At 41.6% G+C, this 26834-nt stretch overlaps 1 protein-coding gene across 7 annotated transcripts in view; it reads right to left on the bottom strand.

The window, feature by feature from the left end:
• Positions 1-26834, bottom strand: part of AP3B1 (adaptor related protein complex 3 subunit beta 1) — a 346467-nt gene that overhangs the window by 22661 nt on the left and 296972 nt on the right. For all 7 annotated transcript variants that reach the window (XM_073344162.2, XM_073344164.2, XM_073344165.2 and 4 more), the window contains 2 exons: positions 14421-14652; positions 12853-12937 (listed from right to left, as the gene is read on the bottom strand). In XM_073344162.2, the coding sequence (XP_073200263.1) occupies positions 12853-12937; positions 14421-14652 (317 nt within the window). The remainder of the gene's footprint in view (positions 1-12852; positions 12938-14420; positions 14653-26834) is intronic.

Below are 26834 nucleotides of genomic sequence, written 5' to 3'. Positions count from 1 at the left end.
TGCATGCTGGTTATAGGGTTCCTGGACTGGAAACCAGAATAGTGGGAGGGACTGAGCTACCCTACCAGTGACTGTGGAAGGTGGCAAGAAGCACTGAGAAGGGAATAAGGATGACTGAATGATGAGTAAAGGGTGTGAGGACTACAGGACTCAGAGTCAGGATTAAAGACCTTTTGTAAGGATGCTGGACTTTCAATCATTTGGACTTTGTTACCCTGGAAGGTTTGGGTCTAAAACATGAGCTGACCAGAGGTGTGAGTTGCCAGAAGAGGCAGACCACGATGGGACTGGCGTGACTATTGTCAGGGGGCACTAACCACAAAAGAGCTGCTGCACCATGCCCTGCCATGCCAAGAGGTGTTCCAGTAGTGAGCCCACCTTTCTACAGGAGCCAAAAGCACTAACGTAGGCATAGTGGGTCCTCTTTTATATGTAATTTAATTAGGGATTTAATTTTTTAAAAGTCATCATATTAAATACTAAATTTAAAGTGTTTGCTACTAAATACAAATCTGGATAGTAAGAATGTAATTTACATAAAATAATGTAACTAAGAATTGAATTCAACCCTATTTAAAATTAATTTAACTACTATATAGCAAAACCGTTAAGAAATACTTCATAGCTTAAAAGTTCCTATTAGAAGTAGTTTTAAGAGTGCCAGAAGAATGGTTAAGACTACACTGAAACATCTCTTGCAAATGCTCTTGCTTCAAGTCTCTTGGGAGATTACATTTATAATGAAATACAACAGAAAAGAAAATTTGTCAAACCAGGTGAAGAATTACAAATAGACACGGGTACATAAAATCTGCATGGGAAGATTTCTCCAGTTTTCAAACTGAAAGGCCTTAAGCATTTTCCATGGCAGAAGTTACAACCTTAGTACAGAATAAGAGCCTCTCAATTAAAAGTCTGTTCAATGGAGCCCAGCAAGAAAAGGCTAGTATGTCTGATAACACTCCACTCCACTCCACAGCAGAATCTCTTAAGTATGGAGTAGTACTCTTCGGGAGGTACAGAGCAAGCTAGGTTTCAGCATTAATTCTACTGTTGCCTGAAAAAAGGTATTAAACTGTAGAGAGACATGGTGGGTGAGGTAATATCTTTTATTGGACCAACCTCTGTTGGTGACAGAGACAAGCTTTTGAGCCACACAGAGCTCTTTTGAAGGCTTTCACCATATGCATGGCATTATTTCAGACTACATGGGTGCTATATCCAGTACATCGAAGAAAGTTGTACAAACATAGGAACCAAGGGGGAGAAACACTCTACTTAATAGATTAAATGACATTACAAGATCACATTTGATCATTTAGGAGGAGCATGATTTAAATTTTCTCCGGGATGCTTGGAACAGAAGATTGTTCTGTCACTTTTCTGTTCTTTTGCCAAACAGTTTGCTCCCAAATAACCAGGTCGACACCTGGCATTGTTTGGACCAGTCTGTCCTGGATCACTTATGCCAAAACCGTAAGTGGCTGTTTACCAGATGATCTTAAGAAATCCTCTTATCCCGGATAATGGTAGACTTAGGGGGCAAGGACAGCAGTGTCTACCTTTGAAACAAATGTAAATGGCATTACCACTTAGAAACATACAAAACAGAGTATTACCTGTTAATTCTCTATATAGATTTTTATACCGTGGTTATTTGAGCACCTATCAACTTCTTGAAAGGATACAAAAAAGTCAACTACCTACCTTTGCAGGCCTGCACCCCTGGTTTAGATAATGTTTTCAAAGTCACAATAAAGAGGATGCCTGCTTCATTAATGGAGGCCTTGCTACGAAGTTAGCCTTCTCCTATTCCCTTGATAACCATAAGACTGTAATACCATGTGTCACGGTTCCTCCCCCACTCTGAACTCTAGGGTACAGATGTGGGGACCTGCATGAAAAACCTCCTAAGCTTATCTTTACCAGCTTAGGTCAAAACTTCCCCAAGGTACAAAATATTACACCTTGGACTGGCCGCTACCACCACCAAACTAATACTGGTTACTGGGGAAGAGCTGTTTGGACGCGTCCTTCCCCCCAAAATACTTCCCAAAACCTTGCACCCCACTTCCTGGACAAGGTTTGGTAAAAAGCCTCACCAATTTGCCTAGGTGACTACAGACCCAGACCCTTGGATCTTAAGAACAATGAACAATCCTCCCAACACTTGCACCCCCCCCTTTCCTGGGAAATGTTGGATAAAAAGCCTCACCAATTTGCATAGGTGACCACAGACCCAAACCCTTGGATCTGAGAACAATGAAAAAGCATTCAGTGTTTTACAAGAAGACTTTTAATAAAAAATAGAAGTAAATAGAAATAAAGAAATCCCCCCTGTAAAATCAGGATGGTAGATATCTTACAGGGTAATTAGATTCAAAAACATAGAGAACCCCTCTAGGCAAAACCTTAAGTTACAAAAAAGATACACAGACAGAAATAGTTATTCTATTCAGCACAATTCTTTTCTCAGCCATTTAAAGAAATCATAATCTAACACATACCTAGCTAGATTACTTACTAAAAGTTCTAAGACTCCATTCCTGTTCTGTCCCCGGCCAAGACGACTACAGACAGACACAGACCCTTTGTTTCTCTCCCTCCTCCCAGCTTTTGAAAGTATCTTGTCTCCTCATTGGTCATTTTGGTCAGGTGCCAGCGAGGTTACCTTTAGCTTCTTAACCCTTTACAGGTGAGAGGAGCTTTCCCCTGGCCAGGAGGGATTTCAAAGGGGTTTACCCTTCCCTTTATATTTATGACACCATGCTAGGCCATGGTCTTGAACAGGTCTTTTGCAGAGGTTTTTAATTTCCTGATTATTTATATTCTAATTTCCCATAGTTTATATTCAAAGAGATACAAAGAACAGGAAGAAAAGTTGGGAGAGAAAGAACAACAATATTTAAGTTTCCTCTTGATTTCACCTTTCTGAGGTGTTTGGATTTTCTCTACTTTTCCAACTTTGGGGAAAGGAAGAGAAGCATCTGGCTAAGAAAGGCCCTGGATTTGCAGAGGTGGGAGCAGTTGTTCAGACCCAGCATTGCCTCCTCCAGCCTGATGTACTTGCTTTCTGGAGGTAGGCCAATTAGTGGTTGGCTTTAGAGTGACTGACAGTGGAGGGAAGAGCACCAGATTGCTTGTCTTCAAGTTATCCCTAGCGATAACTTACTGACCAGCTGACAAAGCACTGTCCAGGGAAACACCATATGAACAGGTGAAAATGTGATTGAGAGTGATATGAAAGCAGTTTTCTCTCTAACAACTGCCTTTGGTACACTTTCTATATAGCTTCCTGTATATTATTATTCAGATGCTATTACATGAGTCAAACAAGTCAGTGTTTATACCTGAGTTACTTGCACTTTTTAAAAAAATGACTTTTCAGGAAGAATAGGATCAGGATTGGTAAATAACTACTGGTTTTGTAGTCTCAATATTTTTGAGACAAGGTTGGATGTTAGGGTAACTGACTGATCCTTTTCTTTTTCTTCTTGATTGCAGATAGACATCCTGCTCAAGTAGATTTCAGGGTATAGAGGTGCCTGAAAGAAGGGAGGATACTTGCTTCTTCAAATATATGTATCTCTAAGAGATCTGGGGAAAAGGAGCACCTGTGCCCTTGAAAGAATATGCAGCAAGAGATTTCATGAGTAGGAAGAGACTGAAGAGAGCAGGTCTAATTCCCTTCTTGACAGTTTTCATAAATAATCTGCTAGATTTCCCCACCCTGACAAACCAACCTCTGGCTTGTGTGTGCAAATCTGCCGTTCAGAAAGGCTTTGGCCAGGTTGCGGTAGGTGGATGCAGAGCATCATCTCCCCTCTTTCCCAGCAGCAGATCTAAGTGCTGCCAGAAGTAGAGCAGAGACTGGCCCTTAACAGTTCCAGTGGCAGTACTGGGAGGAGCAGGGAGCGCAGTTCTTGGGGCTGGGTTTAGTAACCAGACCTGTACTATTACCATCTCTCTGCCATCTTTCAGTGTGTGCTGCGTTCCCTTGACCCCAAGTCTGCTTGTTATTTTGAGGGAGGGGAAAGGAGTGCATATAAGCACTTCTTCCCATTCCATTTCAGCTCCCTCCCCCTCTCTCGGTAGTTGTGGTGACATCCTGCCCACTCCAACCACTCAGGCTCTTAGATTCTGGGTGTGACATTGCACTCCATATTCTTTATGGAAATATGCTTATGATATGAATATGGCATTACTCAGATATACTTCATGCAAGATGGCTCATGTAAGATATAATTGGAAAGGTTGTGATTTACTGAATGTGATTATCCAATTTGTATGCACATATCATTTTTGTATCTGAAGTTAGGAATATTGACCATGTATCTGTATTTCAAATCTACCTTGGGTGACACCCACAACTAGCCATTCAGGTACAACAATGAAAAAGACAGATAAGGCTGATATCCCATCAGCAAAGACAATGGACTGTGAAAGAGCTTAGCCTTCCTGTGGATGCTCCAGACAGCCTAGGAGTAATGGCTGCTAGGACTCTGTAACGATGAAGCCTCTGGAGGGACACAACTGAGAGTATCAATTCAGGACAAATTGCTTAGAGCAGGGCAGTTATAGCCCAAGGCTGGGGTTCCTTGCACAACAAACCAGCCAAACAGAGAGGACTTCAGTTTTACCCTACAGGCTAACCAGAAGTCATACAAGCAATTCCCTTAGACACTCCAGTTTCCCAGTGTCACCACCAGTGCCACTCGTTATGGGGACAAATGGTTATGCAAACCAATACCCCAGTAAAAGAAAAAAAGTTCTCTCAATCCCAAAGGACCAAGCTCGGGACCCAGGTCAATATATAAGTCAGATCTTACCCACAAATCACGCTGTTGCCAATTCTTTAGAATCTAAAATCTAAAGGTTTATTGCTAAAAAAAAGAAATATAGATGAGAGCTAAAATTGGTTAAATGGTATCAATTACATACAGTAATGGCAAAGTTCTTGGTTCAGGCTTGTAGCAGTGATGGAATAAACTGCAGATTCAAATCAAGTCTCTGGAGTACATCCTCAGCTGGGATGGGTCATTCAGTCCTTTGTTTAGAGCTTTAGTTTGTAGCAAGGTTCCTCCAGAGGTCAGAGCAGGATTGAAGACAAAATGGAGGGGTTTCCAGGGCCTTTTATATTCTCTGCCATGTGGCTTGTGCTTCCTTTGTCTCAAATACAAGCTGCCCAGCCATGGCTTGAAAGCCTTAGATTTCTGATCATAGGCATATCCCTGTGTGCCTTGCTGAGTCACAAGGTGTATCTGCCTTCTCTCAATGGGTCAGTTGTATAGCTGATGGTCCTTAATGGGCCATCAGGCAGGCTAGGCAGTGATGATGCCAAATTGCCTGGGGTGTCGCCCAGAAGTATAGCACAAGGTTGAAATACAGACAGTATAGAGACCCTGCAGAGCAACAATGGTCTATACGGTCACAGTTCGTGTCAATAACATCACAGACCTGGCAGAGTCATGTGACTGAGTCACCTGATGCTGGACCCCCTCTTGGAATGCCAGTGTTTTTCCACTGGAGGACAAAGGGTTCCCACCATACACAAAAGCTATATAAGTAGGGGAGTGACAACACCGTGGTTCTCCTCTGCCTCCCTGCCCAAAGAGACTCTGGGGAAACACCTTGAAGCAAGAACTGAACTGGGGGGAGAAGAGCTGAGCCCAGGCTGGAAGGGTGTTTAGACTGTGAGTAATAATACCTAAAGTTTCAAGCTGTAGGCCAGTGCAGCTGGCTTTCAAGAATCTTAGCAATCTGCCTAAAACAACTTTTAGGGTCAAAAATTACTATTTGTAGCCAATTTCTTTAGTGTATTAAGTTTAGTCTGAGTGTTTTGTTTTATTTGCTCAGTAATTTGCTTTGTTCTGTTTGCTATCTCTTACAATCACTTAAAATCTGCCTTTTATAGTTAATATATTTGTTTTGTTTATTATTAAACCCAATTTGTGCAATTTCTAACCGCGGGGCAAGAAGTTGTGCATATCTCTCTTCACATTGAGGGAGAGGGTGAATTTTTATGAGCTTGCACTGTGCAGATTTTTCTACACAGCACAAGAAAACATACCTTTGGGTCTGTACTCCAAGGGAGGTGGGCACCTGAGTGCTGGGGCAAGTCTCTTAAGCAGAGTCTTCACAGAGCTGATCTCAGTGTCTTGTGTCTTTCTGCAGCTGGGTGTGGCCCTGCCTGTGTGTGTGCTAGAGGAGGCTTAAGAGCCTGGCTCAGCAAGACAGGTTAAAGGCTGGCAGAACATGCGGGCTCAGCGGTATCTCAGTACATCAGATGGCACCTTAAAGGAGAGCAAGCCTTCACACTGGGAAGACACTAATAGCACAGGCTTTTTCCCTTCCCCACATAGAGTCCTGATGGCCTGTCACAGAATTTTTCCAGGCACCAGGAGGTGGAGGAGAGGGAGAACAGGTTCTCATCACATCCAGCACTAGCCCATCTCTAGAAGTTTGTGTGGGGTTTTTTGGTTGGGGAGGGAGGAACACACTTGTTCCCCCTTTCCCAGATCTTTCAGGGCAGTTCATACTCCCAGGAGTCCCTCCCTTCTCTTCAGGCAACTGCCACGTTGGACCCAACCCATGCAGTGAGGTAGGAGCTTATCTGAAAGAGGCTTTTGCCTGCAAACATAGGGAGGAAAAAAGGATAGGGAAGTTAGAAACCCTAAATATGCAACTCACTCACACGCACATGTACATAGGGGCAGGGTGTCTGTGTATACACATATATGCACATTTTTTTAGAAGATGAAGAATGGCCATTTACTCATCCTGACTCTCACTTTAAAAAAAACAAAAAACACACAAATAGCATTATTGGATAGAAAGGGGGGAAAGTCCATTTGCTGAGAGATCGCACACGAAAGGAGGTGATGTGATGTGCTCACTATGAGCAGGCAGGATGAGCAACCTAATGTATGTTCTAAATAAATGCATTAGGAACAGTTTTCAAGTTAAAGAGTTTCTCCTTTCTCTCTAATTAGGTATGTGATCTTCGAAAGTTTTGCTTAATAAAATAGTGCTTATCAGGGAGGTGTTTCAAAGCTCTTAGAGCTTTCAAATCTGTATATTACAGTTTCTTCTTCACTGCCCTTGTTATGTTCAAGATCTTTTAAAAGTGATCTAAATATTTTATTAGTCATTTTTGCTTTTTTCTTAATATAGTTTGCATTTATTGAACCACTAACACTACAACATCTCGAAGCAGACAGGTAGTGTTTACTATGCAAAACACACAGCCAATGATTGGCATCTAAGACCAATTGATCTACCCATTACCACTATCTCCCAACCCCCACAAGCACTACTACAAAGCTATTGATTTAAACACTGCCGATCGGTTTCCATTTTCTGATTTTGGGCAGGCCAATTAAGAAAGTGAGTAATTGTGATTACACTGCTTCAGGATCAATTACATTTGATGCAAGACAAAGTGTGCTCCTTTTCGTAAAACATAGGAAAATAATTATGATCGGGGAACGCTTTACTGCTGTCTACGCCCCAAACAGCTCAAATAAATGACATACATATATATCTTCATGCAAGACAATATAGCAAAATAAAGGTGTAAGGACACCTTTTGTCAAAATATTCTTGAAATAATTCACACATCCACACACAACCTTTTGAACAAAAAACTTTTTAGAAAGTATCGAGAATTAAAAGAACTGCCATTGATTGTATTTTAAACAGATTCACATGGCTGAAAGACCACCACAAAACACAGAATTGCCTAATATACACATATATACTACAAGGATGTTTGGAACAATAAAACAGCAAATTTTACTCAAAGTACATCTATCTTTATTTTTTCCTCCTTCTACAGTATTCTCAAATATCAAAGGGTTTATTAATCAATGAGGCAAACAAAGTAAGCAATTCCTATTCTTAATTTAACTTTAAACTTAGTGTTTAGCTTGAGCTTTGTCATTGGGCTCACATTGTCCAAATCATTAAAATGACTAAAATGGTGTCTGAGGCAAATCTATTTACAGTGACGTTACTCATAGTCTGGTTGGTGTTCAGGAATATTGATCTGTCTTGTTTGTCTAATAGGAAAATAATAAACAATTACTAGGCAATGTTGGAGAAAGTAATCAGTTTTTATATATCACTAATATAGCAGACCTCCCAAAACATAAAGGTGATGATCTGCATAAAATCAATGTGTTATGCTACATTGCTTATACTCATCACTGCAGAGATTCTCAGCAATAAACGGTGTAAGTTTGGAACTGAATCATTTATATACCGTATATACTCGTTCATAAGGCAAATATTTTTGGTAAAAAAGTGACGCATCAAAGAGTGGGGGTCGGCTTATAAACAGGTCTACACCAAAATTTGATGATTTTAAACTCTATGAAATCACTGAATTGAATATCTAATACATTGTCATTTTGTTTACCTGGAGCGTCTGCAGGCATGGAGCCCCGCAGTTCCCTGTGGTCGCAGTTCACCTTTCCCAGCCAATGGGAGCTGCGGGAAGTAGTGCGCCAGGTAAACAAAATGTCCTGACCCACCAGTGGCTTATCCTGATGGGCTTGGAGCCAAAGTTTGCCAACCCCTGAAATATAGGGTCGGCTTATGAAAGGGTCATACAGTTTTTACTATTTTTACCTATCCATCTGGGAGGGTCGGCTTATTAACAAACGGGCTAATGAATGAGTATATACAGTACTTAAAGGGTGTACTTAAAATAAAAATATTTGCTCTTTTAAAAAAGAATGTATATGCTTGTTTAAAATATTCTGACATTATATATAATTTTAAAATAAAAAAGCTAAGTACATTTGTGTTTAGAGAAACAGATACCTTACATTTTTGTAACAATTTTGAAGTTGCATTGCCTAGAACTTTGCTTCCCTCATTATGTCAAAACAAAGCCTGTGCTGGACTAACGTGCTGTACAGTAAAATAAGCTTAGCTTTTAAAGACTTCGGATCAGTTCTTGAATACCATTGCTAATGTCATCATCCAGAAAGACACAATAGCATAACTTGTGCATATGCTACATGTCATACACATCATGCTGGAGATAACAATGTCTTTAAAATAACCTCACACTAGGGACTTAGCATACAAATGAATATCACAAAGAAAGGATTGTTGAGAAAAACATTTTCAATAGTAACCCCCCCCCAAAAAAGAGAAAATGTAATTTCTGTAATGGCTCTTCTTGAGCAGCATGTCTTCTTGAGCAGCACAGTAGCTTTTCACTACAAATCCTATATCCCCAGTCTTTAAGAATCTGTAAGTTTCCAAACTACCGTTGATCACTGTGCACTATAATTTTTTAAATTATTAAACAAACAAGAGTACAGAACTTTCTACAAGGAAAGACAGTTTTCATCTAACCAGTTTGGGGCATTGTGATGGGGTTACAATTCCATGACCCATGTGGGGTGGCAAGTTGTGAGAAAAGTTGCTTGCAATATTTGTTTCAGTATATGTTAAGGGAAAGAAAGACTAGCAAGCAGGTTCATTTAGTGACTTGGGTAAAAGAGTTTGGATTCTGCTAGTATTTTTGCATGACTTCACATTGCCTGACAATGGAGCTCCCAATGGGTGAGTAGGCACTTTTTCTGCTTAAATCAAAATACCTAAGGAACTCAAAAGCCTGCATTGTATCTAGGTATGATGATAATGAGCAAAGTATATATAAAAACATATAGGCAAGTCATTTTTGCAAATAGAGCAGGAGTCCCTCAAAGATTGTTGCTGTCAGTGAATGCCTGCATGTATATGAGCACTCTATGTTTGGCTATGATACTTTTCTTTGGTTTCATTTTATTTTTTGATTTTAATGTTAGTAAATTACATATTAAAATGTTTCTGAAAATTCAGTTAACATCAAATGGTAGGATCCATCTGCAACCTCAGAGTTACCAAACCCAACTCGTGAAAAGAACAGAACCACAAACAGGTCAGGTACCTAACCATAGGTGCCAACTTCTGCTGGCGCCAGTGGGTGCTTGACTCCCCCCATCCGCTCATGCCCCTGCCTCACCCCCATTCCAACACCTTCCCCAAAGTCCCCGCCCCAACTCAGCCCCCTCCTTCCCCCTATTGGACTCCTTACCCAAATCTCCGCCCCAGCCCCACCTCTTCCCTGAGCATGCTGCGTTCCCGCTCCTCCCCCCTCCCTCCTGGAGCTTCTTATGCCGCAAAACAGCTGTTTCACGGCAGCAAGCACTGGGAGGTAGGCAGAGGAGGGGGGATGCAGTGCGCTCAGGGGAGGAGGCGAAGGTGAGGTGAGGCAGGGGGGAAGGGAGCTTGGCTGCTGGTGGGTGCACAGCACCCACTAATTTTTCCCCGTGGGTGCTCCAGCCCCAGAGCACCCACAGAGTCGGCCCTTATGTACCTAACAGAAGAAACTGATTTGTTTAGCTAACACAGATTTGAAAGTGCACTGTGTGACTTATATATGTTCATAACTTAATTCTCATCAAGTATCACAAACTTTCAAAAATCATTTGATCAGTCTTTCTTCCACAGGCCAGAAGCAACTTTGTCTGTACAAAGTGCAAGCTGGTCTCCATATTGGAAGAGAAGATTGAAGGTCTGGAGCAACAGATAACGACCCTGCGTTGCATACGAGAAACTGAGGATTTTCTGGACAAAAGTCAGGATATGCTTCTACGAGCACAAAGCTCTAAAGATTTAGAGCAGGTTGCACAGCAGAGCCAAGAGGCCAGTGAAGAAGCTTGGCAACATGTGACCTCCAGAAGAAGAAGGGGGAACGTCTGGGTTTCAGCAACGCAGACACAGGTAACGAACCGCTTTCATGTTCTCTCCACAGGTACCATTGCGGAGAGTGGACCAGATATGTCTGGGGGCAGAAAGCAGAAGGAGACTCCGCTGGTTGGAAGGCATGAGATGCACTGTCCTGAGATTGGGGGTTCCACGACCACCACTCCCAAGAGAAGGAGGCAGGTGGTGGTGGTCGGGGACTCTCTCCTCCGGGGGACTGAGTCATCTATCTGCTGCCCTGACCGGGAAAACCGAGAAGTCTGCTGCTTGCCAGGGGCTAAGATTCGCAATGTGACAGAGAGACTGCCAAGACTCATCAAGCCCTCGGATCGCTACTCCTTCCTGCTTCTCCACGTGGGCACCAATGATACTGCCAAGAATGACCTTGAGCGGATCACTGAGGACTACGTGGCTCTGGGAAGAAGGATAAAGGAGTTTGAGGTGCAAGTGGTGTTCTTGTCCATCCTCCCCGTGGAAGGAAAAGGCCTGGGTAGGGACCGTCGAATCGTGGAAGTCAACGAATTGTTACGCAGGTGGTGTCGGAGAGAAGGCTTTGGATTCTTTGACCATGGGATGGTGTTCCATGAAGGAGGAGTGCTGGGCAGAGACGGGCTCCATCTTACGAAGAGAGGGAAGAGCATCTTCGCGAGCAGGCTGGCTAACCTAGTGAGGAGGGCTTTAAACTAGGTTCACCGGGGGAAGGAGACCAAAGCCCTGAGCTAAGTGGGAAAGCGGGATACCGGGAGGAAGCACAGGCAGGAACGTCTGTGAGGGGAGGGCTCCTGCCTCATACTGAGAATGAGGGGCGATCAGCAGGTTATCTCAAGTGCTTATATATGAATGCACAAAGCCTTGGAAACAAACAGGGAGAACTGGAGGTCCTGGTGATGTCAAGGAATTATGATGTGATTGGAATAACAGAGACTTGGTGCGATAACTCACATGACTGGAGTACTGTCATGGATGGTTATAAACTGTTCAGGAAGGACAGGCAGGGCAGAAAAGGTGGGGGAGTAGCACTGTATGTAAGGGAGCAGTATGACTGCTCAGAGCTCCAGTACGAAACTGCAGAAAAACCTGAGCGTCTCTGGATTAAGTTTAGAAGTGTGAGCAACAAGAGTGATGTAGTGGTGGGAGTCTGCTATAGACCACCGGACCAGGGGGATGAGGTGGATGAGGATTTCTTCCGGCAACTTGCAGAAGCTACTAGATCGCACACCCTGGTTCTCATGGGTGACTTTAATTTTCCTGATATTTGCTGGGTGAGCAATACAGCGGTGCATAACAATCCAGGAAGTTTTTGGAAAGCGTAGGGGACAATTTCCTGGTGCAAGTGCTAGAGCAGCCAACGGGGGGGGGGGAGCTTTTCTTGACCTGCTGCTCACAAACTGGGAAGAATTAGTGGGGGAAGCAAAAGTGGATGGGAATCTGGGAGGCAGTGACCATGAGTTGGTTGAGTTCAGGATCCTGACACAGGGAAGAAAGGTAAGCAGCAGGATATGGACCCTGGACTTCAGGAAAGCAGACTTCGACTCCCTCAGGGAACGGATGGGTAGGATCCTCTGGGGGACTAACATGAAGGGGAAAGGAGTCCAGGAGAGCTGGGTGTATTTCAAGGAATCCCTGTTGAGGTTACAGGGACAAACCATCCCGATGAGTCGAAAGAATAGTAAATATGGCAGGTGACCAGCTTGCTTAACGGTGAAATCCTAGCGGATCTTAAACATAAAAAAGAAGCTTACAAGAAGTGGAAGGTTGGACATATGACCAGGGAAGAGTATAAAAATATTGCTCGGGCATGTAGGAATGAAATCAGGAGGGCCAAATAGCACCTGGAGCTGCAGCTAGCAAGAGATGTCAAGAGTAACAAGAAGGGTTTCTTCAGGTGTGTTGGCAACAAGAAGAAAGCCAAGGAAAGTGTGGGCCCCTCACTGAATGAGGGAGGCAACCTAGTGACAGAGGATGTGGAAAAAGCTAATGTGCTTAACGGAAGAAGTTTTGTAAAAAAGGCAAAGACTATAACATTTCTCCCCTCAATTTCCATTCAGAACTATCAAATGTTAAAAAACAAAAGAAAAACAAACTTACCACAACTGGAAACTGGCAGTCTGAGTAGAATCACAAAAGTCAATACCCACAGAGACAGTAATGGATTCCTCAGGCTCAAGAAATTCTAGAACAGAACATGTAAATTAAACATGGGAAAAAAAAAATCAGATCAGCTAATCTAAATACGAAAATTTGATAACACGTAAAACAGCAAATGTTTACAGCTTCTTTAAACTTTGAGAGGTTCTGACCAACTTTTGTATTTTTATTTTCTGAAGTGTCTTGGGAGAAACTTCTTACAATAAATGCATTTTAAATATTACCATTAAAATCTAGTCATATCATTAGTGAACCAAGGCTTCATATTAAAACAGCAGGGATATATAATTACAGAAAAACATTAAGGTCACATGTATTCTATTGCTTGTGTGCAAATGCAGTATTTGCATTTCATTCGGCATGACACGACTTGCTCTTCAGTTTTCAGATTGAATGAACAAGACAGCACAAGACCACTAGTAAAATGCACATTACTATACAGTGATGGGGAAAATCAAGTTTAAAAAATTCTATAGTCAATGTGGCCTACTTTTCTCCAAATTTTGTTTGCACTGGTTACATAGGAGGCTGGGAGGATTATAGACCTAAAATGGAGAATACTCCTTCATTTTACAGGCAGTGCAGAATGCAGCACTTTCTAAATGAAGACATCAAGAGTAAGTTCACTGTTTCCTGAACCTCTTCAGAGCCAGATCACCACACTAACCACCCTACACTATTGCAGACGGAAGGACTTAGGTTTGTGAGGTGCCTGGTCCTTCTTTGATACCAAAGGAACATATACAATTTTCTTAAAGTAGAGAACACCCATGAGAAATACAAAAAATACCCAATGTACTGAAAAGGATAAGACACGGGTTTATATATCCAGATGGGTAGACACCATTCAGTTCAATTAATATAAAGTTCAGATTTTGTCAGTGTCTTGAATTAGATGTTTAGTTATAAAAACAATAGAGACGTATCATTATTAAAATACAAACTGAATCAAATGTTATCCATGCAAAATACTTGACCATATGTTTTGTTGACAGTAGCATGGAAAGTTTGCTCTGAAATAAGTAAAAAGTGGCTAAGTGCCATTTTTATTCCTTGGATGTGAACATAACTGGCTGGCAGAAACCTCCAGTTGGCATTGTCCTAATATAGCTGCTTAGTCAATGTAGTGACCAAACAGCTAAGAGGTCAGTTGGAAAAAGGGAAGACAGTATACTGGGCTAGATGGACCTTTTTTAGATCCAGTATGGCCGTTCTTATGTTCACATGAAAGGATCTGAAGAATTTACAGCCAGAGGCAGTATGACTATATGGCTTGATTCATTCTAACTGTACCGGAAATGCTTCCTTTTAACAGACACCTTGTTAAACCACACACACCCTTGCCACGTAATGCTTAAAAATGTTATTTTTTTATTCTGTCAATTTCTAAAATAAAGAATTTTTTTTTTTTAAAAAATCAGTACATTTAGTATTTTCCATTTCATGTTTTTAACTAACTGAAACAATAGGATTTTGCATAGTTAGCTTAAAAAAGATGACTTGATTACCTATTGGATTAAACACATGCATCTTCATGCCTGCAGGTAGCTTTCTCTCCCCTATGTGAATATTCTCTAACTTCTGGTCCGTGGTGTTCGTTAATGTCACTTGTACAGATACCATTTGATCTCCATAAATGCACGGCTGCCTTGAGAAGTGATAATAAGCTGCTAATCCTTTCCCACTCATTCGATGAAGCAATTCATGAGTTTTCATTGGCACAAACATTGGGGAACTGACCTGTTACATAAAAAAGTTAAGAATTAGTGAATATACTAGCCAATTCTTGTGGATAGTAGAAGATCAACATAATATGACAGTTTAAATACTGCACTCTCTGCACCAGCTAGAACTCCCTCTCTCTTTTGTGGGAGATTTGGATGTGAAAGGAATGCAGTATCAGGGGGCATACTGATGTTCATGAAAATACCTTAAAGCTTTGACTTCATCAACAGCAACAAATGTGTGGAAAAACAATTAGAACATGTTGAAAATATTCAAGTCCACAAATACAACATAATAAAGGAAATATTTGGAACAGCATGAAATAGCATTACATTATTTCTGCTATTGAGACCTAACAGCTCTGCTTGTAGTTAAAGTTGCCTAACTTTCTATTATAAGACTATTTCCAATTGCTTATAACTTTGCCAGATTGTTTGAGCTGAGATTTGTCTGCTACAATTTGATTTTTTAAGTTTCAGCTAAAATGGTCCAGCTGCTCTAGCAGCATTTCTCAAATGTGGCCGCATGCTTTCTTGCCGCCACAGCCTCCTGGATGGTGATTTTGGAGGAGGACGGGGGGGGGGCGGCGGTGAGGGGGAAGGGAATGACAAAGCAGAGGCCTCTCCCCTGGGGCTGCAAGGAGGGGTTGAGCCCTATAGCCCTCTTGAGCCACAAATGCTGGAGGAGCAAACAGCCAGTGAGAGTCCCCCACCTTCCTGGTGGCATTGGGGCTCACTCAGGCTTCCAGATTACTGAAACGGCAGGCTCTGGCCGCGGGCTCTGACTGTGGAGTACTGGGCTCTGGTTCTTTGGCCGCACAGCAGCGAGCTTCATCCCTCGGCTGCTGGGCTTTGGGCTTACCCCCCATCCCCTCCCAGCTAGCTAACAAGTCTGCTGCTGTGAAAAGTTATATTAACAAACATACATACTAGCTAGCAAGTCCAAAAAAGCCTGCAACCAAAAAAGCAAAAGAAAACAATAAAAAGACAAGAACATGCAAAGCACTTTATTTGCATTTCTATTCTGTTTAGATCCAGTAAAGAATAGACACAACTGCACATTATTATTAATTATTATTATGTCTAAAAAAGAAAACTCTACATAAATAAATGTCTATGATTTGGACATGTATGTGTGCATATTTATTTGTTTTTCCTAAAGTTAATTAAGTTTCTTAAGAAAAATTGTCAGAGCAGAGTCGGTGGCTGCACTCTGAGGCCACCAAAAAGTTGTTGCGAGAACCCCTGCTTAAAGAATAAGATTAAGGGAAAAAAAGTTGTTTTGCAAGTGTTAAAATGCACACAGCTGTTTCATTGAGAAGGTGTAGTAACTACATGTTTTGGAGCAGGTAGGGGTATTGCTTAGGGGTCATGAATATACATCTTTTGTTGTTCTTGTGAAAAGTTGCCCAAATTTGGCACGTTATAAGTCTCTGAAAAATCATCATTTGCAAATGCTCAAGAGAGATTTGTTAAAGCAAAATTCTCTGAAGATAACATAATCACAGAAATGTAGGGCTGGAAGGGACCTTGAAAGGTCATATACTGAGGCAGAACGAAGTATTCCTAGACCACCACTGGTGGGTGTTTGTCCAACCTGTTCTGAAAAACCTCCAAGGAGGGGGATTCCACAACCGCACTTGAAAGCTTAGTCCAGTGCTTAACTGTCCTTATAGTTAGAACATTTTTCCTAATATCAGACCTAAATCTTCCTTGCTACAAATTAAGCTGACTACTTCTTGTCCTATCTTCAGTGGATATGGAGAACAATTAATTTGCAACTTCTTTCTAACAGACCTCAATAAGTTCCCCTTCAGTCTTCTTTTCTCAAGGCTAAACATAGCCAGGTTTTTTAACCTTTCCTCATAGGTTAGGTTTTCTAAACCTTTTATTATTTTTTTATCGCCTTCTAGACTTTTTCCAATTTGTCTATATCTTTCAAGGTGTGGTGCCCAAAACTGGACACAATACTCCAGCTGACGATCACCAAGGCTGAGGAGAACAGAATAATTATTCCCATGTTACATATGACACTGCTGGTAATACACCCTAGAATATTAGCATTTTTTTTGCCACTGCACCCCATTGCTGGTGCATGTTCAATTATGATCCACTATAACCCCCAGATTCTTTTCTGCTGTACTACCACCTAGCCAGTTGTTCACCATTTTATAGTTGTGCATTTGATTTTTTTCTTCCGAAGTGTAGTACTCTGCACTTATCTGCAATGAATTTCATTTTTGTTGAATTTAGACCAATTCTCTAATTTCACAAGGTCATTTTGAATTCTAATCCTGTCCTCCAAAACGCCTAGAGATTCACCCACCCTGACTCTGGCAGAATAGTGTCATCCGCAAATTTTATAAGCATATTCTTAACTCCAATATTCAAGCCATTAATTAAAATATTGATTAATTCTAGACGAAAGACACACTCCTGGGGGACTCCACTAGATTTGTCCTCCTGGTTTGAAAGAAAACCATTGATAGCTACAGTAAGTACATTTTTTCAACCAAATATACACCTTTTATAGTAAATTAATCTAGACCAAATTTTTGCACTGTCTGCATTGAGTGTGCTGCACCTCTACAGAGCTCTATGCCAGCCACACTGAGTATGCACCATCCCCACAAATCTTAGTGAGCATGCTCCAAGCTGAGGCTGCCAGGCTGAGCATGACCTTGTAGTAATTACTCCTCCTGTCTGCCAGGAAACACTGTGGTGCCAGGCTCAAGAACAGAGTAGGGAGACTCTCTCCTGTACTTTCGGTGCCTTCTACCTTCTTCACTAGTGCCCAGGCAGCACGAAGGAGGAAAAGGAACCAGCGTGATTTGAATGCAGAGAGCTGAGGAGCAAGGACGGACAGGGACATGCTCAGGACAGAGGCAGAAGGGTCTATAACCACTTCAGCACACTTCTAAACCTGCTAAGTGTATTGCATCTTCTGACATGGGAAAACCACAAACGCACTGGAGATAACCAGCTTCTAACTGACTGCTCTTTCCCAGGCAGCAGGAGAGTGAGGAGTAGCCACCAGTTAGAGGTGCTGTGAGTTTGCCCTTTGAGACTGTCCTGTCCTTTACTACAGTTACCTGTCTCACTCACTGCACACCTTCTCACTTTTCCAACAAACGTGACTGAAGTTGTTGTCTCTGTCTCTACTTAACTAACTGGGAGCTGGGGGAGGGTGGGACTAGTTGGGCAAGGAGACAGAGCCAGTGAGGGAAATGTGGGGAGGAATGTGAGCTAGTTGGATGGGGGTGGGAAAAACCACATGTGGTTTCCCTGATCTAGTGCAGTTAATGCCCCAGTAACAACCATGTGGGTGAAACTAGACAATCACTATGCTCTGGAATGAACTCACAGGAAAACTATAAAAGACAAAAACAGCATAACACCTCTGAGTGAACGCTTTTCACAAAGCCATCACTCTATATCTGGCCTATCAGTGCTCATCCTCAAAGGAAAACTGCACAACACTTTCAAAAGATAAGTCGTAGCACAGACGTATGCAAGACGAAATCAGGACAAGATTCTCTAGGTAAACACTGGAAGGCCTTTCATCCTGTCTGCAACTGTCAGTTGGGAGGATGACCTAAACAACCTAGTCCTGTCCAAGTAAAAAGCTAACACTCTTCTAACATCCAGGGTATAGATTCTCTCAATCCTTATGAGACCAGGGCTTAGGAATGTAAGGAACTGGGGCTGCTAAGTAAATTGCTTGATTGAGGTGGAATTCTGATACTATTGTCCAAAAAAATTTGGATGTGGCTGTACGTATATAGAGTCCTTATAAAAGATTGTGTGGGGAGGGTCAGCTAACAGTTGCTTGTAATTCTGCCACTCTTTTCACAGAGGTAATGGCTATCAAAAACATGTTACTTTCATTGATAGATGGAGTAAAAACAGGTAGCCATCAGTTCAAACAATCATCTTTGTTAGCACCAGATAAAGTCCCACGGAGGGATAGGTTCTGCAACGTGGGCATATAACCTGTCCAGACCTTTTAAGAACCTAATTGACACTGGGTTAAAAGATACTGAGCATCTTGCAGTTGGAGGGTGGAAAGAGGAAACATCTGCAAGGTGAACCTTGATGGATCTAATGGATATGACTTTCTGTTTCAGGTGGATAGATGTTGGATGTTTAGGTAGAATATGTTGGACAGAGGCCTGGACTGGCGAAATACCTTTTTGCTGTGACCAGAAGGAAAATGGTTCTCACTTCAATAGGTAAGGATCTAGTAGAAGGCTTTCTGCTATTCAGGAGGATGATTTGTATATTCCCCCAAACACACCACCTCTTGAGGCATCAACCAGGAAGCATCCAGGTGGTAAGATGAAGACCACAAAAGAGTTGGGATGCAGGAATTGGCTGGGTTCCTGGCGAATCAGGTTGGACTCTGGAGGTAATGTCAAAGAACCCCCTGTGGAGAGGTTCAGCAGACTGGAGAACCAATGTTGGCAAAGCCAAGCCAGTGCTATGGGGATGATCATGTGGGCCTGATCCTGCTTGAGCTTGGTCAACACCATTGGAATGAGAGGAATAGGAGGACAGGCATACATCAGCTTGTGCTTCTGCAAGACAAGGAAAACATCCCTGAATATGAGCTGCCCTTGAATAAAAGAGCTGGCACTTCCTGTTGTGGTGAGTAGCAAATAGGTCCATCTGAGGGACACCCTCCCCCCCAAGTTGGAAAAATGAGGCTCACAATATCTGCTCTGAGACACCACTTGTGATTTCTGCTGAAAGATCTGCTCAGGCAATTTGCCAAACTGTTGTGAACTGCAGGAAGGTGGGATGCTTTGAGGTGAATCATGTTGGAGATACAAAACTCCCAAAGGAGTACTGGCTCTTGACAAAGGCTGTCTGACCTGGTCCCTCCCTGTGTTTCCACACACAACATCACTACAGCATGTCCATGAGGACATGCAGAGTTTGTCCTCTGACAAGCCAGATGAATAGCCTCAACTCCCACGTGAGAGCTAAATCTTGCTGTGACCTAGTTTGTCTAGGTGACTTCCCTACCCTAGAGGAGGTGTGAAGGGAACTCCCATACAGACATTGGGTGCATCCATCCACCATTCCAAGGAGGTTAACATTCCTGCAAGCACTGAATGAGCATGTCCAATGGCTGATGAGCTGCGGAGCACACAACTTTAACCAGCCCTGTAACTTTCTGAAATCAAGTCTGGCATGCTGAACCACATAGGTGCAGGAGGCCGTGTGTCCCAGAAGTCTCATGCAGTCCCTTATAGTTGAGATTGGATGGGCTTTTAGGTCTGTGGAAATGTTTAACACTGTCTGGAATCTGGCATGTAGTAGGAAAGCTCTTGGTTACTGTAGAATCCAAGACTATCCTTGTACACTCTATCTATTCTGAACTGGGGAGAAGACTCACCTGTCCTCATTAATCAACAAACTCTGAACACTGGAGAGGGACTGGATCTTGGCTAGACTGAGTTCTATTTGGTTCTTGGACCGACCACAAACCAGACATGGAAAAGCTATGGAACAGGTATGGAAATACTTGTACCCTGATTTTCTTATGAATGGGGCCACCACCACCATGCATTTTGTAAATACTCAGGACTGCAGATAGACCAACGAGCAAGACAGTAAACAATTAATGGGTGTGGTTGACCAGGAATCTTATGAATTGTCTGTGGGTTTGATGTAAATATGCATCCTTCAAGTCAAAGAGAGCATACCAGTCACCAGGATACAGGGCGGGGATAAAAGAGGCTAGGGTGACCCTGGGAAACCTTATTTTCTTTATATATTTGTTGCACGTCTAGAATGGCTCTCCTTTTGCCTTTGGCATCAGAAACCAACATGAATAAAATCCTTTCCCCCTGTATGGAAAGGAGGAACCTCCTCTATAGCTCTGAAATGAAGGAGAGATTGGATGTCTGGGAGGAAGACAGCCTCGAGAGTGGTCCCTGAAGGGGGAAGGGCTGAAATAAACTGAAGGGTGCATCCCAGTTTTACAATATAGACCCATTGGTCTGTGGTGATAGAGGCCCAAGCACATAGGAAGCAGCATAACATATTGGAAAAAAACAGGGGTAAGAGAAATTGGCCCATGACACACTGGTATTCAGTTCTCGACAAGGCAGTTGAGCAGACTGTTTGGAATTTCTTGGCTGTCTAGACGAACTTGTCAAGAAGAAAACTGAGGTGGAGTTCTCCTCCTCTGGTTTTTCCCATTTTCTGGAGTAGTCATGCTGTCTGGGTGTGAAAAGTGGGTATCGCTGGTACAACTGAGAGTGAAATTGTTTCTTTTTAGGGAATGAAGCGTAAATGCGCAATTACTTCAATTTAGCCCCTGAAGCCTCTCATCAATCTGCTGAGAGAATTGGATCAGCCCCTCAAAGGGGAGATCTTGTATCATCTGATGGATCTTCTGTGAAGCTTGAAGCCATGAACTTCTGTGCATCATTACTGCAGATGCCATAGCTCTGGCTGCTGATTCTGCCCCATCAAACGCAGCTTGGAAAGAAGTCCTAGCCACGAGTTTGCTCTCTTCCAAGATGGCCTGGAATTCTTGCCTGGCATCCTCTGGTATTCTGTCCATGAACTTCAGAACACTCTTCCAGAGGGAGAAATCTTATCCATCCAGCAAGGATACAATGCAGGCTGACAGTGGAATAAACCTTTCTATTGAAAAGGTCAAGTCTTTTTGCTTCTTTATCCTTTGAGGTAGATGATGGCAATCCCTGATATGCTCTTTTGTTTACTGCCAAGACAACTGAAGCATCTGGTGATGGATGGGTGCAGAAATGTTCATAGTTCTGAGAAGGGCCATGGTGCTTGCGTTCAATTCTCTTGGCTGTTAGTAGCACAGATGATGGTGTTTGTCACAATAATCTTGTAGGTAGGGCTACAGAGGAAAACCTTGCTGACCACTGTATGTCCACCAATCTATAGGAATTCTCTTGCAGTACGTTGACCTGGATGTCCAGAGAAGAAGCAACCCTCGTTAGGAGTTCTTGGTAGGCCCTCTAGTCATCCTAAAGAGGTGAGGACACCACAACACCACCAGCTCTTCTGGGGAGGACAGCAAAAGAGGTTGAATTGTAGCCTCCCGTACCTGCCCACATGGAGATTGTGGTATGCAAGGTTATTTCTGCTTGGTACCAGTGTTGGTACCGGGGTAACTTCCTGGGATTCCACACGTGAACTATCCTGTCATCTGCTCAGGGATCTGGCAGGTGGATAAACGGGGGAGGATCTAGTGGTGGTGGGGAAAACCCCATGGTTTCAAATACAGCCACTGGTAAGGTATAGGAGCTCAACCTCTACAAGCCCACAGATCCACGCCTGTGGACCATCATGGGGCCGCTGCCAGGATTGGAATCCTTTTGATGAAGGTGCATGACACCTGCTATCCCAGAAGTGAAGAGCACGGAAGTCTACATCAGATTCCAAAAAAGAACCCAAGTCGCTTGACCAGTGCAGTACCAGGGACCAATGGCAAACCTCTGGAGACACTGTTAGCGGGGACAGCATACTTGGTTTGCCTCTGGATGGCACCAGGTAAGGCAGCATTGGACTGTCATTTTGGAACCAAAGATTCAACCTTACAGGCAGGTAAGACTGAAAGTCTGAAGGTCAATTGGTACTGGACGACTTGTCTCATGCTACTGGAGAATTCGATCCTGGGAGGAATAGAAAATCTTGTCCTGTAGCATATGCCTCCAGCGTCACCGGTTTCCAAACAGTCCCAAAGCTGCTGCTGTTGCATTGTGGAGGACGGCCTCAACAGCACAAGAATGGGTGCTGGAGTCACTGACCCTGGGCAAGATGAAGTTGGGGACCATTTCCTCTCGGGGGATATTCTACCCTGCTGTCCAGCTTGCTTGCTCGCAAATGGTACTAGGGACCTCAATCTTGTGGAGTAGCTGGGCTCCTTCAAGGCATGGTGTTTATGCTTCTTCTCAAGTATCAGGGAAGGTGAGTGGCACCAAGACTCTGCTGTGTCTGGAGTGGCATCTCTGACAGAGATAGAAATGGTTGATGTCCATCCCAAGAGGGAAAGTTCAGATGGTGGATGCAAGGCAGCCTGCATGAGAAGGTGATGCACTCACCTCCCTAACCTTTCTGTTCCGGGGCTTGAAGTCCCTGCAGATTTGATGATGATCCCTGACATGACCTTCTCTGAGGCACTTGAGACACCTGGAATGTGGGTCACTCACTAGCAGAGTCTTCTTGCAACCAGATTAAAGCATGCCCTGGTACTTGGGAGTTGGTACCCAAAACACGCAGGAACGGACACTCTAAATAAATTAAGTAAAACAACAAACAACAATTATTCCAAAGTTCTAACTATATACAAGAGAAAACAAATTCCCTGAAAAGGAGAACACTTGCAAACAAGCCAACGTGCTCTGACTAATGATCATAGACAGTAAGAAGTAAGAGGGGACAGGGTTGAAGCAGCTCCACCCTTTATACCATCTCACAGCCGCAGAGGGTGCATGCGCTACCCCAGTGGGTAGTGCTAAGAGAAAAATTTCCAAGTCTTATGCACTGGTTGCACACACATCTGAAGTGGAATACATTTGTACAATGACTTAAAGAAGAACTTCTGGACTCCTGCATCCTGGCAGAGGGTTAGACTAGATTACCTTTGCGGTCCCTTCTAATCCTATGATTCTGTGACTCCAATTTCAGTTCTGCCACTGCCTCATTTTGAATAAGAAAATTTACCTGAGCCTCAGTTTACCAATCTGTAAAATGGGGATAATGGAACCTGACTTGGTGTTATGAGGCTAAAATGTTTGAAATACTCTGATGTGCTTAAAGTAAGTGCAAAGTGTTGTCAAACATATACACTCAGGGAAATGCTCTTTCTAAACTTTAAAGTTTGCTTTTATGCTCCTAAATAAAACTGTCACACACTATAGTCCAAATGTTTGGAACAAGCAGATTTTTTTAAAAATTCACATATAATCCCAATGTATTCTTGAAGCAAGAACACAGTGTTCATTGGAAGCTCCTTGTGGCAATGAACGGTCATATCAATTTTTCTGTAATGTAACACATATAGCTATAGCTAATATTTTATTAATTAACAGAACAGAAATAATGAAAAGTCAGACATCTAAAGTTATCTATATAATCAGTATGCATACTTTCTGTCCCAATATACGTTGAACAAATTTTAGCATTGATTCAACAGATTTTATCAAAAGACTTGACTTATTGCAGACCAGATTTTCTGCATATCCCCATATAATTAGCGTTACTTTTAACATCTGCAGTCTAATTTACGCACTTATCTATACCCAGGCAATTCCATTTTTATTTTTAAAAAATCAAACCACAGACCAGTAACTAAAAATACATGGCATTTTACAGTGTAGCCAAAGGAATATTAGTATTTATATAAAACATCCTATTCAGCTATATTTGACAGGCTAGTACCCAAAAATCTGAACCAAGATATGTAATATATAAAATATGATAGCTAGAATTCTCAAACCATCTAGCTGACAATAGAGGTAAGGGTTTCATGTAAGATGACAAAGGCAAATGCGATTCAGATGTTGTCTATGCAACAAACAAGTTCAATCCGGTAAAAACAGTCGTCTTGTTTCAAATTTAAAATCTTCAGTGCATATAGCTGCAATACTGAAGCAGCCTATGGGTCAGAAACTGTAATCACTATGAAATAAAAAACTTCCCCAAAGAGTTAATAGAACAAGAAGCATCTAGCAACTGTGAGATAACCCACTACAAATCTTACACAGCATATGTTTAAATAATAAAAGTCATCTGTGTACCTTTGGATGGTTTATGAAAATAACCAATCAATTCTACAGACACAACATTATTTCTAAAGGAAATCTATGTGACTCATGATGCCTGTAGATACACAGAGACAAACCACACATATTTTATCAGTTTATTACAGTAAGCAAATAAGCGTGGAATGAGAGTGCACATAACTGTCTACTTAGCGCTTACTGAAACATTTATAAGAGCTGTTATCTCCCTAATAACAGACAGACAGCGTGCAATTTTAGAGAGGAGAAAAGCTTCATATTTTTTAACACTTCACTAAAAAGTAACTGAAGAGTGTAAAATGAAAAATACTCTGTGCAGTTAGCTGGTAATGGACCATATTATCAACTCAAGTTAGATTTATAGGATACAAACTAGTCACTAATAGTTATTTTATGACATAGCATGTCTGTTTTGGTGGAAATTATTAAGATTAAACTTGTAAAACTTTTTTAATGTAGCTATTTAAAAGTGATTGAAATATAGAATTTAAAATGAGAATTAGAAAAAATAAGACATGCTATTTTGAAGTAGCTGTTCTATGAACCAATCTTTTTGAATCTCTACATTTTAGCAATCCAAATGTTCACATTTACAGTGATATTCACCAAGAAGCATGGATGTGCACAAGCCCATCCATGCTACTGGAGCCCCATGGTGTAATTACCCTGACAGGAGCCAGCAAAGTGGTTCTGCAGGGGGGCCTCCATATCTCCTGCACCCTGGAGAAAATCTCAGTAGAGGATCCAAATCCCCACAGAAGTTGCAGCTATATTGTTGTACTTCTATTTATAAAAACTATACCAAAAATTACAACATTATTAGGAGTCTGTCTTAAAAGCTCTGTTCCTTCATTGATCCAGTTCACTGCGCTGAAAGGGCTCTAATATCATTGACAATATTTGTTGCTATACTAGTCACAACAGAGATGGTTGAGGATGCAGTGGGTTGTAATGCAGAGTTTGCTTGCCCTTGAGAGTTCAAATGCTCTTTTTCTTTTACAAAAATATTCTTTTAAAAAAACATGGTTCAAAGATTATTACATTCATGTTAATATATTTTTTAAATGTGTATCCCCTGCCTGTTTAAATAAAGGGAACTACCTAGGCTCATTTGTATCTAGTACAGACATCAGAGCAGGATAACCTTTCTTGTATATGTGAAGCATATTTTTAAAAGGGAGCCTTAACCATTTCTGCCTTGCTTTATTTTACAATATTTATTCAATAATGATACAGTGACAAATTTGGATTAGATGTTGGCACTACCTACCAAAAAAGGATATGTGACCGTATAAATGTATATATTATTGAAGACAAAAACCCAACAACCACAAAAATTATGATTCTATTCCTTTAAATTACATTCTATAAAAGCAGGTTTCAGAGTAACAGCCGTGTTAGTCTGTATTCACAAAAAGAAAAGGAGTACTTGTGGCACCTTAGAGACTAACCAATTTATTTGAGCATAAGCTTTCGTGAGCTATAGCTCACTTCATCAGATGAAGTGAGCTGTAGCTCACAAAAGCTTATGCTCAAATAAATTAGTCTCTAAAGTGCCACAAGTACTCTTTTTCTTTCTGTAAAAGCAATGAACTGAATAATTTAATCTCTGTTTCTAAGCAGCTTTTCCACTGCCCTCCTATTGGCAGTATCCATGACATAATCCAAGAATGACCTATTGAGCTGTGAGCTATATTTTCTTATACACACTGCAAGTCTATGCTCCAATAACTCCTGAATATTTAAGAAGAGAAGAGGATGAGGTGGAATGCTAGCATATAACCCAGCCACACTTACAAGAGCTTTCAATTTAAAACTATAAGGGGAAGTTCACCATAGGTTTGCACTGTAGTGTGGAAGGTGAGTGAGAAAAAGATTACTAATTTCTTTTCAATTTATATTAATTTCCTTTCCCTCCATTACCAGTTATGTATTACACATATATAGGCAATGGTAGTCCTCTTCATTCAGGCACTTTTAGTAACAAAATTAAAAGTTAATTTTCCAAGGATAAATTAGTAATTCATGAAAGGTATAATAAGAAAAAGCATTAAAATTGTAGAAAGAATACAAACATAACATACTGAGCCCTGTAGCTTACAAGCCACATATGAGATTACTTATTACATTATGCCAATACCTACACCTCAAAATCACATAATAAACCCTGACATAAAAGCATAACTAATCAATGTTCATAAGGATTACTAAAGGAAATAAAGAAAAGATAATACCAGTAACAAACAAAAGGTATAAAAAAAAGCAAACTCCATCTTCAAGCAGCCTGGAAAAGTAAATCAACAGGATTCAACCTAGGTTACATTATCTAGAATGATTCTCAATAACTTTATGCCAAATTCTGGAGAATATTTTAGCTCTTTTCTGTACAGTAATAGCTCATTCAACA

This window comes from Lepidochelys kempii, chromosome 5, assembly GCF_965140285.1.
Source record: "Lepidochelys kempii isolate rLepKem1 chromosome 5, rLepKem1.hap1, whole genome shotgun sequence".
In the NCBI taxonomy this organism is placed as follows: Eukaryota; Metazoa; Chordata; order Testudines; family Cheloniidae; genus Lepidochelys; species Lepidochelys kempii.
The sequence above is the reverse complement of the archived record's forward strand: the minus strand, read 5'-3'. Positions and strand labels throughout refer to the sequence as shown.